The following is an 11,458-nucleotide window of genomic DNA, read 5'->3' on the forward strand; positions in this document are numbered from 1 at the left end:
AAAATTGAGTTCTAGAATAGGCTTTTCAAAGTACATAAAATACACTTCTAAAATACATGTTCCGAAAATATGTGTATTTGCTCCAAAACATGCAATCCAGCGTTTTATAGAATACCTATTCCAAAAGCATATTTTATGTTCTCCAAGAATCCTATTCCAGTACTCAATCTGAGTTTTGGAATGACCTTTTCGTAAGCTATTCTAGAATAAGGATAAGTGCTATGGAAGCTTATTCTGGAAGATAATTGGTATAAATTAGGCAAATTGACTTCAGGGGGTTTCTTTTAGAAACTAATTCCCAATCAGGGTCTGTTTTGAAATATTTTACGAAGGGGTCTATTTTATGTGAGCGTTTTGCTGAGGGGAATGACGAAACACATATTTCGCCAAGAGGAATAGCGAAATAGGTGCATATTTCGCCGAGAGGAACAACGAAATAGGTGCATATTTCGCCAACAGAAACAGCGAAATAGGTGCATAGGGGTGTAGTGTGCATAATGGATTTCGCTATCCTTATTAGCGAAACAGGTGCAACATGTGGATTTCGCCATCTTCATTGGCGAAATAGGTGATGCTGTTGCTTTTTTACACCATTTAAATTTTGCCATCAACTGGACCAGATTTATAATTTTTTTTTTGTCACTTATTGTATTATATTTTATTTTGTAATACTATAAAAAAGCAACAGCACCACCTATTTCGCCAACGAAAATGGAAAAATCCACATGTTGTACCTATTTCGTCAATGAGGATGACGAAATTCACTTTGCACACTATGCACCTATTTCGCTGTTCCTCTTAGCAAAACATGTGTTTCGCCATTTCCCTTAGCAAAACACTCACACAAAACAGACACCCTTCGCAAAATGTTTCAAAAATGATCCTGATTGGAAATTAGTTTCTAAATGAGACCCCCTGAGGTCAATTTGCTAAGATTACCTTCCCGAATAGAAATTCCTTATGAAAGGATTATTTTTGTCCATATAAGTAAAATGGGAGATGCAGGATTCAAATGTCCTGATCCAGCTTTATAAGGCCCATTTCACAGAAGCCCAAAGATGAAGAAATCGCAGGAAGGCTCCAGAGAAACGAAAAAGGCGAATATTTCCCCCGAGTGTATATTACAAAACACCAATTCAGTTCACTTCAACGCTGAGATTGGAGAACAAAGAAAAAAAAAACGTAGAAGGAAGGTTAAGACTTAAGCGAGGTTATAGCAATGTTCTTTTTCTTCGTGGGAGGGTTGCAGCAAGAGATACGGCAAGTGCTGAAATCCGGTGTGGGCAAGTGCACGTTCTGCGCCAACAACCGCGTGGATCTCGTCAACTACGACAAGGTTCTCAAGCTCTTCTTCGTTCCCGTCTGGCGGTGGCCGGCGAAGGATCCTCTCTTGTATTGCGGCGGTTGTAAGAACTTCTTCCCGTACAATTACTCCCTGCCTCCCGGCGGCGACGGCGAATCGGCATCGCCTACGGCGGTCACCGACGCCTTGCGCTGCCGCTTCTGCGACCGCTCCGTGGAGGCTGACTTCCGATTCTGCCCCTTCTGCGGCTCCGAACTGTGAAGAGAAATGTGTGGAGAGGTTTTGGGAAAGTTTAAAGAGCGAAAAAATGAAAGTGAGGGTTCGTTAATTGTTAATTGTTACTATATTTTGTTATGTACGATACTGCGATCGTTTTTTTAACTTTTCTTGTTGTAATTGGAAAGTAATTTCGGAACTTCTACAATGCAATATGCCTTTGTTGCGTGGGAATTTTGTGTCACTTTTTAAGTTTTGGCTTTCTTTAGAATTTCACTGTAAAGTTTGGCTCAGTTAAATAATGGGAAATTAAAAAATAAAAGTTCTTTTTCTAGAATACACTTTAGTAATTTGTACGATTATATATGGACTTAAATAATGATGATAAAATTTGTATAAAGCCTTAATTAAGAGAAATTAAGTGTTTGAAATATTTAATGATCATTTGGATTAAAATATTAAGTCTTGGTGCAAGACTGTGCAAGAAGAAAAATGGAATTTGAATTAGAAAAAAAAAAGTGAACATTTCTGTTTTCACCCTTAATTTTAATAAAAAAAAAACTTAGTTTCTAGTAGGAAAATTAGAAAAGATAAAGACTCATTGTAACTACTCATGTCTAGAAAATCCTGATGTCTTGATCCGCCACCATTGCATTAACCGTGTTTATCAGCAATTTTTTGTAATATGAAAGATCACAATGAAATCATAATCATTTAAAACTTTGGATTCATTCATTACAAACACAGTTGGAAAATATATGAAAATCTGAAGATGTAACCCAAACCAATCAGGAATTCTGAATTAAATTACATTGTACTGAATATTGTGTCAGACAACATGCCCCTTTGTATAAGGGTAAGGTTAAGGCACCAGGTGAGATGGTGCAGATATCACAAGGGAAAAAAATTGATTTCGCACTGTACATATTAAAAAAAATGAAAAAAAGGGTGAAAAGGTGTCAAGAATGGAGTATTTTAGGGAAAGGAACAGTCTCTGATGAATACAACAGTTCCCGCATGGTCTTGTAGAGATGATGAAGCCTTCAGTTGAAAAAGAAAAATTACTTATTGGAGGATTTAAGAAGCATCACTGAGTGAGAAAAAAAAACAAAAAATAAATTGTTCACTCTGTGCTTAATCTATGTGGTGTGGTGAATGACTGAATGGTAGTTGTTTAACTCCTCTCTCCAATGCATCTCTCCACATTCTGTATCTGACCCCAAGCTTGTCATATGCCACTGGGAAATTCCATACGTTTGCACCATTGTTCATTCTCTCTTGCTGCCCCACCACTAGCCGTAGATCCTCATTTAAAACCTTTTGTAGATGAAACATTAAAACACACAATTAACACAAGTTGGAGAGGGCAAAGATGCCATTTATTTATGGACAAAACTTGCATCAAGTTTTTCATGTTCTTGTTATTAGCTTCTCAAATTGAATGATGGCATGTGGATTTTTATTTTGCACCATATTGCTATCCACATATCATAATTTGAGTTGAGAACTTGATAGTAAAGACATAATGAGAACATGATCATTTTTGTAGAGTTATGTCTTTCATTTAACTAGGGTACTTTAATAAATAATCAATACTAAAAATTCAAATCATATTGAATTATAGGCAGAATTAAGTTAGATTTTTAAGATTTCCTGTTAGTGTTTTTGTATCCTCTGCAAGTTTAAATATCCCAATTTATGAGGATATCTACAACAAAACCTGGTATGTCCTGAGTTATAATTTTTTTTTGGGTAAGTCCCTTTTTTTTGTCCTGAAAGTGTTAAATGTTATCACATGGGTCCCTGAAAGCTAGAGAAAATCCAAATAAAGCCGTGAAAAACTGCTAACTGTTTCATAAAAGTCTCTAAATTTAACCAATTACTATCATTTTGATCCCTGAAGATATGCTAAATTAACACTTAAATCAAGTGAAAGTTGGATTAAAGTGATTGGTAGATTGCAGTTCTAGGAACTTTTTTTTTTTTTTTAAATTTCCTTAATTTTAAGGACTATGGTAACAACACCTAACACTTTCAAGGACAAAATAGGCGATTTACCGTTTCTTTTCTCCTTCTGTTCTTCCTCCCTAATTCAAACATGGTTATCAAACATAGTAAAATATGCATTCATGATTTGAAAAACACTCTACCTGTTCTGCGAAATGCCTCCATAGATATTTCATTAAAGGTATATGCTTAAGCAGAGGAGCAAAATCCAGTGACATTCTGTATAGCAATCTTGTCTTTTGTTTTGAAGATGGTAAGCAGACATGAAGTTGGTGCAGGTGCGTTGAACATTCCCTGGTACTTTGTCCCTCCAGTCTCCCAGGCTTTGAAATTCCAATGGTTGATAGTACCATGCAGGGTGGTCGAAACTCCATATCGATAGGATAGGGATCCCAGTATCCTTGCAGGCCAGATGCAGGTGTCAAAAAATTCACCAAGCTGCAAGTTCAAATTCATGCAAGGAGACTGAGTGAGCTAGAAATTTATTGTTTTATAAGATAAAGTTAAGAGCCTAACAAAAGGCTGAACTATTCCATTAATGCACAACTAAAAAAAAATGTGTGATGCACTGACTACATTATGAAATTGAACCACCCCAGAAAAATATCACTCTTAAATGCATTTACCATAAAATTGTCAATGGAAAAAGGCTTAGAGTGAATTATTATAACTATTTACTATTTTCAAGAACATGAATCAGTTTAACATATTGAATCCTCCAGATGACAAAATTCCAACTAATAATTGAATATTATATTTTGCCTTGTCTGAGAAGTGTATTCTAGAAGCCAAAAACTTCAAATGAAATTGGAAAGGGAAAGAGACTTTCGATCAATTTGAAACGAGCTAAATTGTAACATCTCCAACAGGCAATTTTATCCCTTCATCACTGGTTACCCCTTCTGAATGACAATTGCTTTCAGTTTTAAGGGTATAAACCAAACAAACCTGGGAACACTCCATCCCTTAGCAAATGTTGAGGTGTGCGTAAAAGGGGCATGTGCAAGATCCAAAAGATTGTCCAAAAGTAAGCCATGTTCAATTGGAAGTTCCATCACAATCTGTAACAAGTGAAGAGCCACCAAATAAGAAAACACAGGTTTCTTTTTCTTTTAATCAATCATATAATTGTAATTCTTTTATTTTGCATCGAGCACAATACCTAACGGGACAGATTATATTCATAACATACCTCAGCGTGGATTTCAAATCCTGAAGGAGGTAGTAAAGATGGAAGTGTTGCTGTTGGTGGATCATTGCCAGGCCAAATCCAGATCATTCCCTCTCTTTCAAAGCATGGAACTGACTTTATTTTCACATTTAGCTGTTGAGTAGATGGCATTTTCTCACATTTTCCATCAGTAGTATATTCCCAGCCTGATATCCAACCATTTTGAAATTTTAGAGTACGTCAATTCCAGTGTACATAAATCTGTAGGCTATGTCATGTGAAATTACACATACATTATCAAGTATCAAGAAGTGCATATAATTCATTGCTAGGACATAATCATTTGTTTCAGTGACTACTAACCATGGTAGGGACATTGGATACGACCCTCGTTTACTGAACCAAGGTGCAGAGGACAGGCTCGGTGTGCACAGGTGTTCTGCACACATCCAGGCTTCCCATCTTTCCCTCGGAAGATAACCCATGGTTCCTCAAAACATTCTATTGGGATCTGAGATAAGAAAAGGAGTAACACATTTATGAGAATTTGCATTTAGCTTATGAGTATGTCTATCTTTTATCATATATGACACCCCATTACCCCCCTAAATAAATTGAACAAAAAGAAAAAGAAGTGATAAAATAGAAAATACTACCATAAAAAACAGTGAAACATTTTCATTTGCAATAAGTTATAAAGTGCCACAAAAAAGGCATTTTAGGAGCCTACATGGTTATAGTCAAATGAAGAGATTAGGATAGAAACTTTAAATTCAGCTCTCTTATAAATGGAAAAGAAAAATAGAAGAAGCAATACCAATCAGAATATATGTCAAATGCTCATTTATTTTACTTTGTTATCTGATGAAAGAAAATGTTCTACTATCATATCATAACGGTTTATAGTTGATTTCTTTTGATTGAAATAGATGACACAAATATTCTAAGTATATAATAGAATTTTCTTCAGAAAAAGACACTTGGACACATACTGACTTACCATGGTATCATCCTTTAGGTCATTAGAGAAAGCAACGGGATACCAGAAATTCTTCAAGTGGGGATGGTATGACTGAACTGGACCAGATACATTCAAGCTTTTCCGTGGCTGCCTTCTCTTTTCTATAACTAAAGAATTTGCAGAGGTACTGGGAGAAGAGGATGTTTGGGCAACTTCAGCTGTGCTTCTGTCTTGCAACAGCCTATCATTTACCAATTCTTCCATGTAAGCAAGTTTATCCAAAGCAGTGGTAACCCTTGCTTCAGATATATGAACCTGTTGTTATTCATTAAGTTGAATAAATATAGTGACAGGTTAATAACCTATTGACAAATTTCTGCCAAGTTAGATAGATCAATTAAAAACAACTCAGTTTCAAGTTGTGCTGACTGGTCTTCACTGCTAAAAATTCTATACCTGTCTGTGTGCTTGTGCTAATTCATCCTGCAACCCAGCTAGTTCCTTTTTCAGGGTGCCTATTGATTTATATTCACGAGCTAGAGGATTAAGAACTTCGACCACCTACACCCATAATTTTTAGAGGTATAAATCAATAAATGGTGGAGCATGCATAACTCAATGAGTAAAAGGGGTTAGTCAAACAAAAACTATATTGTAGTGACACTCTAATCTCAGTAATCTGATCAAATGGCCAAGTCTATAGATGTCCAATATTCACAAAGGCTAAATATCAACAAAATCCATAGTCTATTCAAGCATCAAATAACAATAACTTAAATGAAATCAGTTGAAACCTTTTCATGGAGGTGCATGATTGTTAGCACATCTTGCCGAGCTCGCCAATCTAAGTACTGAATATCATGTCTTGCCACTTCCAGGGCTTGATATATATCCAAAACCTTCCCTTTATTCTGTGGAAACTTGGATCTCGGATCCTCCACGTCAAATAGCGCAGCCCATGCATTTTTCTTCTCTTCTTCTCCAAATACAGCAAACACTCTAAATCTACCTTTCAAATCCTGAAATTTGACATGTGACATGTTCCAAAAAAATGTGAGCTACAGAGAACAAACCACACTTCTTCAGTTATGTAGGTACCAAAAAATGTAGCCCATGCAAATGAGAAACTTGCAATATTAACTGCTCATTTTTTTTCAAGGTTTAAGTGATTTACTATTAACTTATGAAACCTCAAACCTGTAATAAATAATTTAAATTAATGTCATTATACCAAGCATTATACTGCAAGTCACAATTCAACTAAAAACTAAATCCACATGCTTAATTTTCAAAATTGCATGGACAAAAAAAAAAAATCTAAAGTACAGTAGGATCAATAAATTTCCCTCCATGTCTAGTTTGTAACATACCCTTCCAAGTTCAGCGGTTAAGCAAAACAAATACCATTTAGCATCATAACTTCATGTCATTTAAATAACTAAATTAAACTTCACTTTTAACATTACCTTTAAAAAAAAAAGCACCTAGTTAAGTGCAAAACAGCACACGTTGAACAAAAACAAAGGTTACCCTTTTGGTGTCAAGTTTTCCAGCTCTAAGAAAAATCGGAAGAGTGAGAGCAGAAGCAGTGGCTATGGCATTCATGGCGGTGAAGAAGTGACACTTAATGAGAAAAGAACAGAAACGTTAGAAAACATTGACGAGGGAGATTTATTCCGAGGATTTTGTTGATTAGAGGTTGGTGTTACGCGCGATCTCGCTTCGCCTTCCTCGGAGCGCCACGTGGCGCGTGTCCCTTCCACATGTTTCGTTGAGTAGTATCTCGCGAGTGAGGGTCCCGCGAGCATGCCAGCTCGGACTGGGAAGATATCTTCTTCTCTATCCTCTCCGCGCTCTGTCCCTTGTCCTTTTTTGGAATTTTGATTTTTTGAGATATAAAGGTGTCGGCATTAATTGCGGCCTGAGATTTTTGGGAAGGGAACAGTGAAAAAGTCCTTCGCCTATGTTTGTGGTTGGTGCCAAGTGGGATTTGGTTTGGAGTTTCTAAGGCTAGAAGAAAGGCTTGATGCATATATTTTGAGATGAAAATACTTTCTCCCGTCTCTATTATAATTTGTATGTAATTTTTTTTATATTTATTAAGAAATTAATTAATTTTATTAAATTCTGTTAATCATAAAATAAAAAATAAAATTTTCTTTTTTAAAATGTTTTTTATTAAAATTTGATATCAAACATAAATAAATCTTTAGACCTATTAAAAAATGACATTTTTTTTAACATAATCAGGTTAAATAAGATAAAATTAATTAACTTTCACTTTTATTTTATCAAAAATCATACAATTTTTGTTGCATATAATAAAGATAGGAGGGAGTTTTTTTCTTCCGTCTATTTGCCCAAAATTATATATTGATTTACCTTATGTTCTTCATTTGGCCAACTCCAATGATTAAGAGCTTCGGCTATCCTTCCTTGCATGTTGCAATGAGGATATTCAAGTGTATTTTGTGACATGAACTCATCAAATTTGTCCACATGTCTTTCATTTTTCCACACAAGTGAGTTGTCTAAATTTAATATGATTGTTGTCTAATTGAAAGACCTAATTGTAGAATTTTTTAAACTTTAATAAATAAAATATTTAAAATGTTTTTAGTCATTGAAATTATTTACAGGGTTTACCATCTCTAACATCCTCAATCCTTAATATCACTAACCATTTTTCTCTTTGTCAACCTTGTGCGTCCCTTGTAAGTTATGGTTATGGTTTATCTGATGAAGCGAACTCTGGTTCCTCTTCGACAAAAAACTCGAACTGAGTTAGTATTTATGATCCTTAAACAAATGTAATCCCTACTTTCCCAATCTGCATCTAGTTGTTCAATTGTAGAAGCATCATCCCCCGTCCAACTTGTGTACAAGTTCTATGTGTAGAGGTTGGAAAATGTAAAACATGTAGTGTGATAATGAGACATGTAGTGGTAGAATTTAAAATCTTAGACCTGTAGCAGGATACAGACTTTAGAAATTTGCAATAGTTCAAGAAGTGAGATATTAGGAAGCAAGCACTACAGAAAATAAGGATTAGAGACCCAAGTGTAGAACGTGTAATAGAATCTGTCATAAGTAGTTGAGCTGGCACTTGGCTAGTGGTTCAAAGGGAATATGTTGTCGGCACAACATGTGGTTGTTCCCCATCATGCATGCAGCACTGCTTTTTGTCACCACTTCCATTTTTGTTTTCCTGTTATTGCTTTCTTTCATTTTAGCGTTTTGTATCCTTGTAGCAGCATCTTGGTTAGAGCTTATATAAGGATACTTATTATGTAATAATATCAAGTTTTCTTTCTCACCTTTCTCTCTTATGGAGGTTCCTAGCCCTCGAAGCTAGGTTGTTTCTCTCCTTTGTTCTTGAGTTCATAACATTGGTGCTTTCGTTGAGCTCCAATGGCGGACGACAAACCTTCTTCAGACCGCCTCAATGTTGTCATTGCCGAACTCGCTGTAGCTCAACTCCATTCCACCGTGACCCTAGCCTCCATGGTCTCCAAACTCGATGTCATTTTCCTGAAACTGCTTATCCCGATAACTAGTCAATACTTCCCATCTTTTTCCTCCGAGGAGTCACCACCGCCACCTTCGTTTTCCATGCTGACTCCACCTCCATGCTCCCCACCTATGCAGCCAAGTCCCGCACCATTACCAGCTCCGCTTCCTATGTCGACTGTGCTTCCTTACCCTACACCCGTGCAACCAATTCCTGCACCCTTGTCGGCTCCGCTTCCTATCCCTTCTCCTCATCTTCCAATCTCGATCATGTTCGCATCGCCACTCCCATTTTCGACAACCTTTTCAACACTGTTCTTCGTTCTGGCCATGTAGCAGCTCCTCATTACAAGCCTTGGGAAAATAGAGACATGGTGTGACACCCTCTACCCTCACAAATAACGAATAAAAAGAAATAAAATCATGTGGAACTTTTTTTTTAAAATACATTGACTTTAAATCAATTCAAAAGGATAAAAGGTTCACATCCACTTAGTGAAAACATAGTAGAAATTGTTCAAATAAAAGATAAAGTTATCTCAGCTCAAAACAAGGTCATCCATTCTGAAATTAGAAAAAGGTTAAAATAGAAAATATAGCACAATTATATCATTCACGGAAATTATAACATGCAAAGTAAAATCTTATGCCCCAATGTCACACTTATCAGAGCATATCCTTATCACAGACTAAGTCTCTCCATCTCTAGCATGGAACTCATCATATGATGATTCACCTGAAACAAAATGGCAATCAGCCCAAACGCAAACACACACCTGGAGTGAGTTATCACATTCGTGTATAATAAAACATTAGAGCATGTGAAGCATATAATACTTAAGGCTAAATTTATATAAATAACATCACTTTACAAAATCAACACATTATTCACACACATTCAAGTTCACACACTTCAGAAAATAACATCAAATTATAATTGTTAACTCAATGGAAGTCAAACACAAGCGTTATGCAACAAATACGCTAGACTCAAGCCTACATGCAATGTGGTACCATTTTTCAGTGAAAAACCTCGTCGGGCGCCTAGGAGTACATGATGAGACATGCCTCACAATGGGTAAGTCAGTTCACCTCACTAAGTGAAATCATAGGGAGACCAGTCAGGGTCACTTTGTTTTGCGAGAATGCTCCAATCATATGGGATCAGCACAGGCTTAAAGGAGCACTCAAGCTGGGTGTATTTACCCACAAGGCCTAGACTCTGAGGAGTCCGTTAGAGCCTCTCCCTCCTGATTTAGGTCTAACCCAGAAAAACATTTGAACACGCATACTCTACCTATGAAATATGCAATGCATTCAACTACTCAATTGTTTTCAAAATCTCAATTTTTTTTCAAAATTATTTTAACTCATCACGCCTCAAGTGATTAAACTTGTCGTCGCGCATTAAATCATTTCCCTTAAAGGGTCTTACAGTTGTGTGATTACATAATTCATAGCTCACAACTCAATACATACAACATCTCAACAATCATGTAATTTACAATCCATTACGTACCAAATGATTATCACTTACATACAATCCAAATCACAATTTCATAATAAAATAATTTATCGTATCCCATGCATCCTACACATATCATTCAATAGTAACATTTACTTGACACAAAAAAAAATTGAAATATATTAATTCAATAAAATAAAAAAACTTCTACAACAACTAATTTATAAAGTAACAAAATAATCACTATGAAACAATAATTTCTATAACCTTATTTTATTTATTCCTATTATTGTTATTTATTTACTTTATTATTATTATTATTATTATTATTATTATTAAGATACATCACAGTGAAGATGCATACTTGGAATACACTAAGACAAAAATAAACACAATACCATACCATTTTTAATACTTCCAAATGTTTCTTAATGCCGCAATATATGTGAAACTGCTATACGAAATCTCAAACAGCAAAAACAGTGCCACGAGGAATCAAGTTGTATTTGGCCAAAATTATGAGAACTGTTCGAAATCATAGTTCTAGACAAAATAACATTTTTATGATATTTCAAATAATTCATGTTGATTTATCACGAAAGAAAAAAAATAACAAATATCAACAATAATAGTAATTAGCACACTCGAAGAACAAGCGAGATTCAATAACAGTGTCGGGTTCCTTCACTTTCTAGAAACCTTTTTATTTTAAATTCTAATAGGTTCAGATCATTTTAAAGGAGGATATGTGTGTGTGTGGAAGAATAAGTACAACACATGAGATTAAATTTTCAAGCTACGAGAAGCACGTATAGGGGCACTTTC

The 11,458-nt window shown here is 35.5% G+C and overlaps 2 protein-coding genes across 3 annotated transcripts; one reads left to right on the top strand and one right to left on the bottom strand.

The window, feature by feature from the left end:
* Positions 1 to 637: 637 nt before the first annotated feature.
* On the top strand, positions 638 to 1,753 carry LOC100820054 (uncharacterized). Its single transcript, XM_003544642.5, has one exon. It carries the CDS (start codon positions 1,220 to 1,222, stop codon positions 1,562 to 1,564), a length of 345 nt encoding a protein of 114 aa, XP_003544690.1. The 5' UTR covers positions 638 to 1,219; the 3' UTR covers positions 1,565 to 1,753.
* A 541-nt stretch (positions 1,754 to 2,294) lies between these two features.
* Positions 2,295 to 7,336, bottom strand: LOC100820586 (chlorophyllide a oxygenase, chloroplastic). Of its 2 annotated transcripts, none has more exons than XM_003544643.4 (9): positions 7,189 to 7,336; positions 6,453 to 6,677; positions 6,115 to 6,219; positions 5,698 to 5,973; positions 5,061 to 5,208; positions 4,719 to 4,903; positions 4,475 to 4,587; positions 3,670 to 3,964; positions 2,295 to 2,836 (listed from the first exon to the last, which is right to left on the bottom strand). In XM_003544643.4, exons 1-9 carry the CDS (start codon positions 7,261 to 7,263, stop codon positions 2,654 to 2,656), a joined length of 1,605 nt encoding a protein of 534 aa, XP_003544691.1. In that variant the 5' UTR covers positions 7,264 to 7,336; the 3' UTR covers positions 2,295 to 2,653. The 2 variants fall into 2 exon arrangements, with proteins under 2 accessions (XP_003544691.1, XP_014622698.1); XM_014767212.2 differs by having other exon boundaries at positions 7,125 to 7,299.
* Between the last annotated feature and the right edge of the window lie 4,122 nt (positions 7,337 to 11,458).

The sequence above is a fragment of the Glycine max genome, chromosome 14 (assembly GCF_000004515.6).
Source record: "Glycine max cultivar Williams 82 chromosome 14, Glycine_max_v4.0, whole genome shotgun sequence".
NCBI lineage: Eukaryota > Viridiplantae > Streptophyta > Magnoliopsida > Fabales > Fabaceae > Glycine > Glycine max.

What these genes read in the sequence shown, in the direction of transcription:
- LOC100820054 (XM_003544642.5), top strand. Translation starts at nt 1,220, where the DNA reads ATGTTCTTTTTCTTCGTGGGAGGGTTGCAGCAAGAGATACGGCAAGTG.
- LOC100820586 (XM_003544643.4), bottom strand. Translation starts at nt 7,263, where the DNA reads ATGAATGCCATAGCCACTGCTTCTGCTCTCACTCTTCCGATTTTTCTT. An exon ending in GATTTGAAATCCACGCTGAG is followed by an intron (nt 4,588 to 4,718) that starts GTATGTTATGAA and finishes CACTTGTTACAG; the next exon opens with ATTGTGATGGAACTTCCAAT. An exon ending in AAGGGATGGAGTGTTCCCAG is followed by an intron (nt 3,965 to 4,474) that starts GTTTGTTTGGTT and finishes TTGAACTTGCAG; the next exon opens with CTTGGTGAATTTTTTGACAC.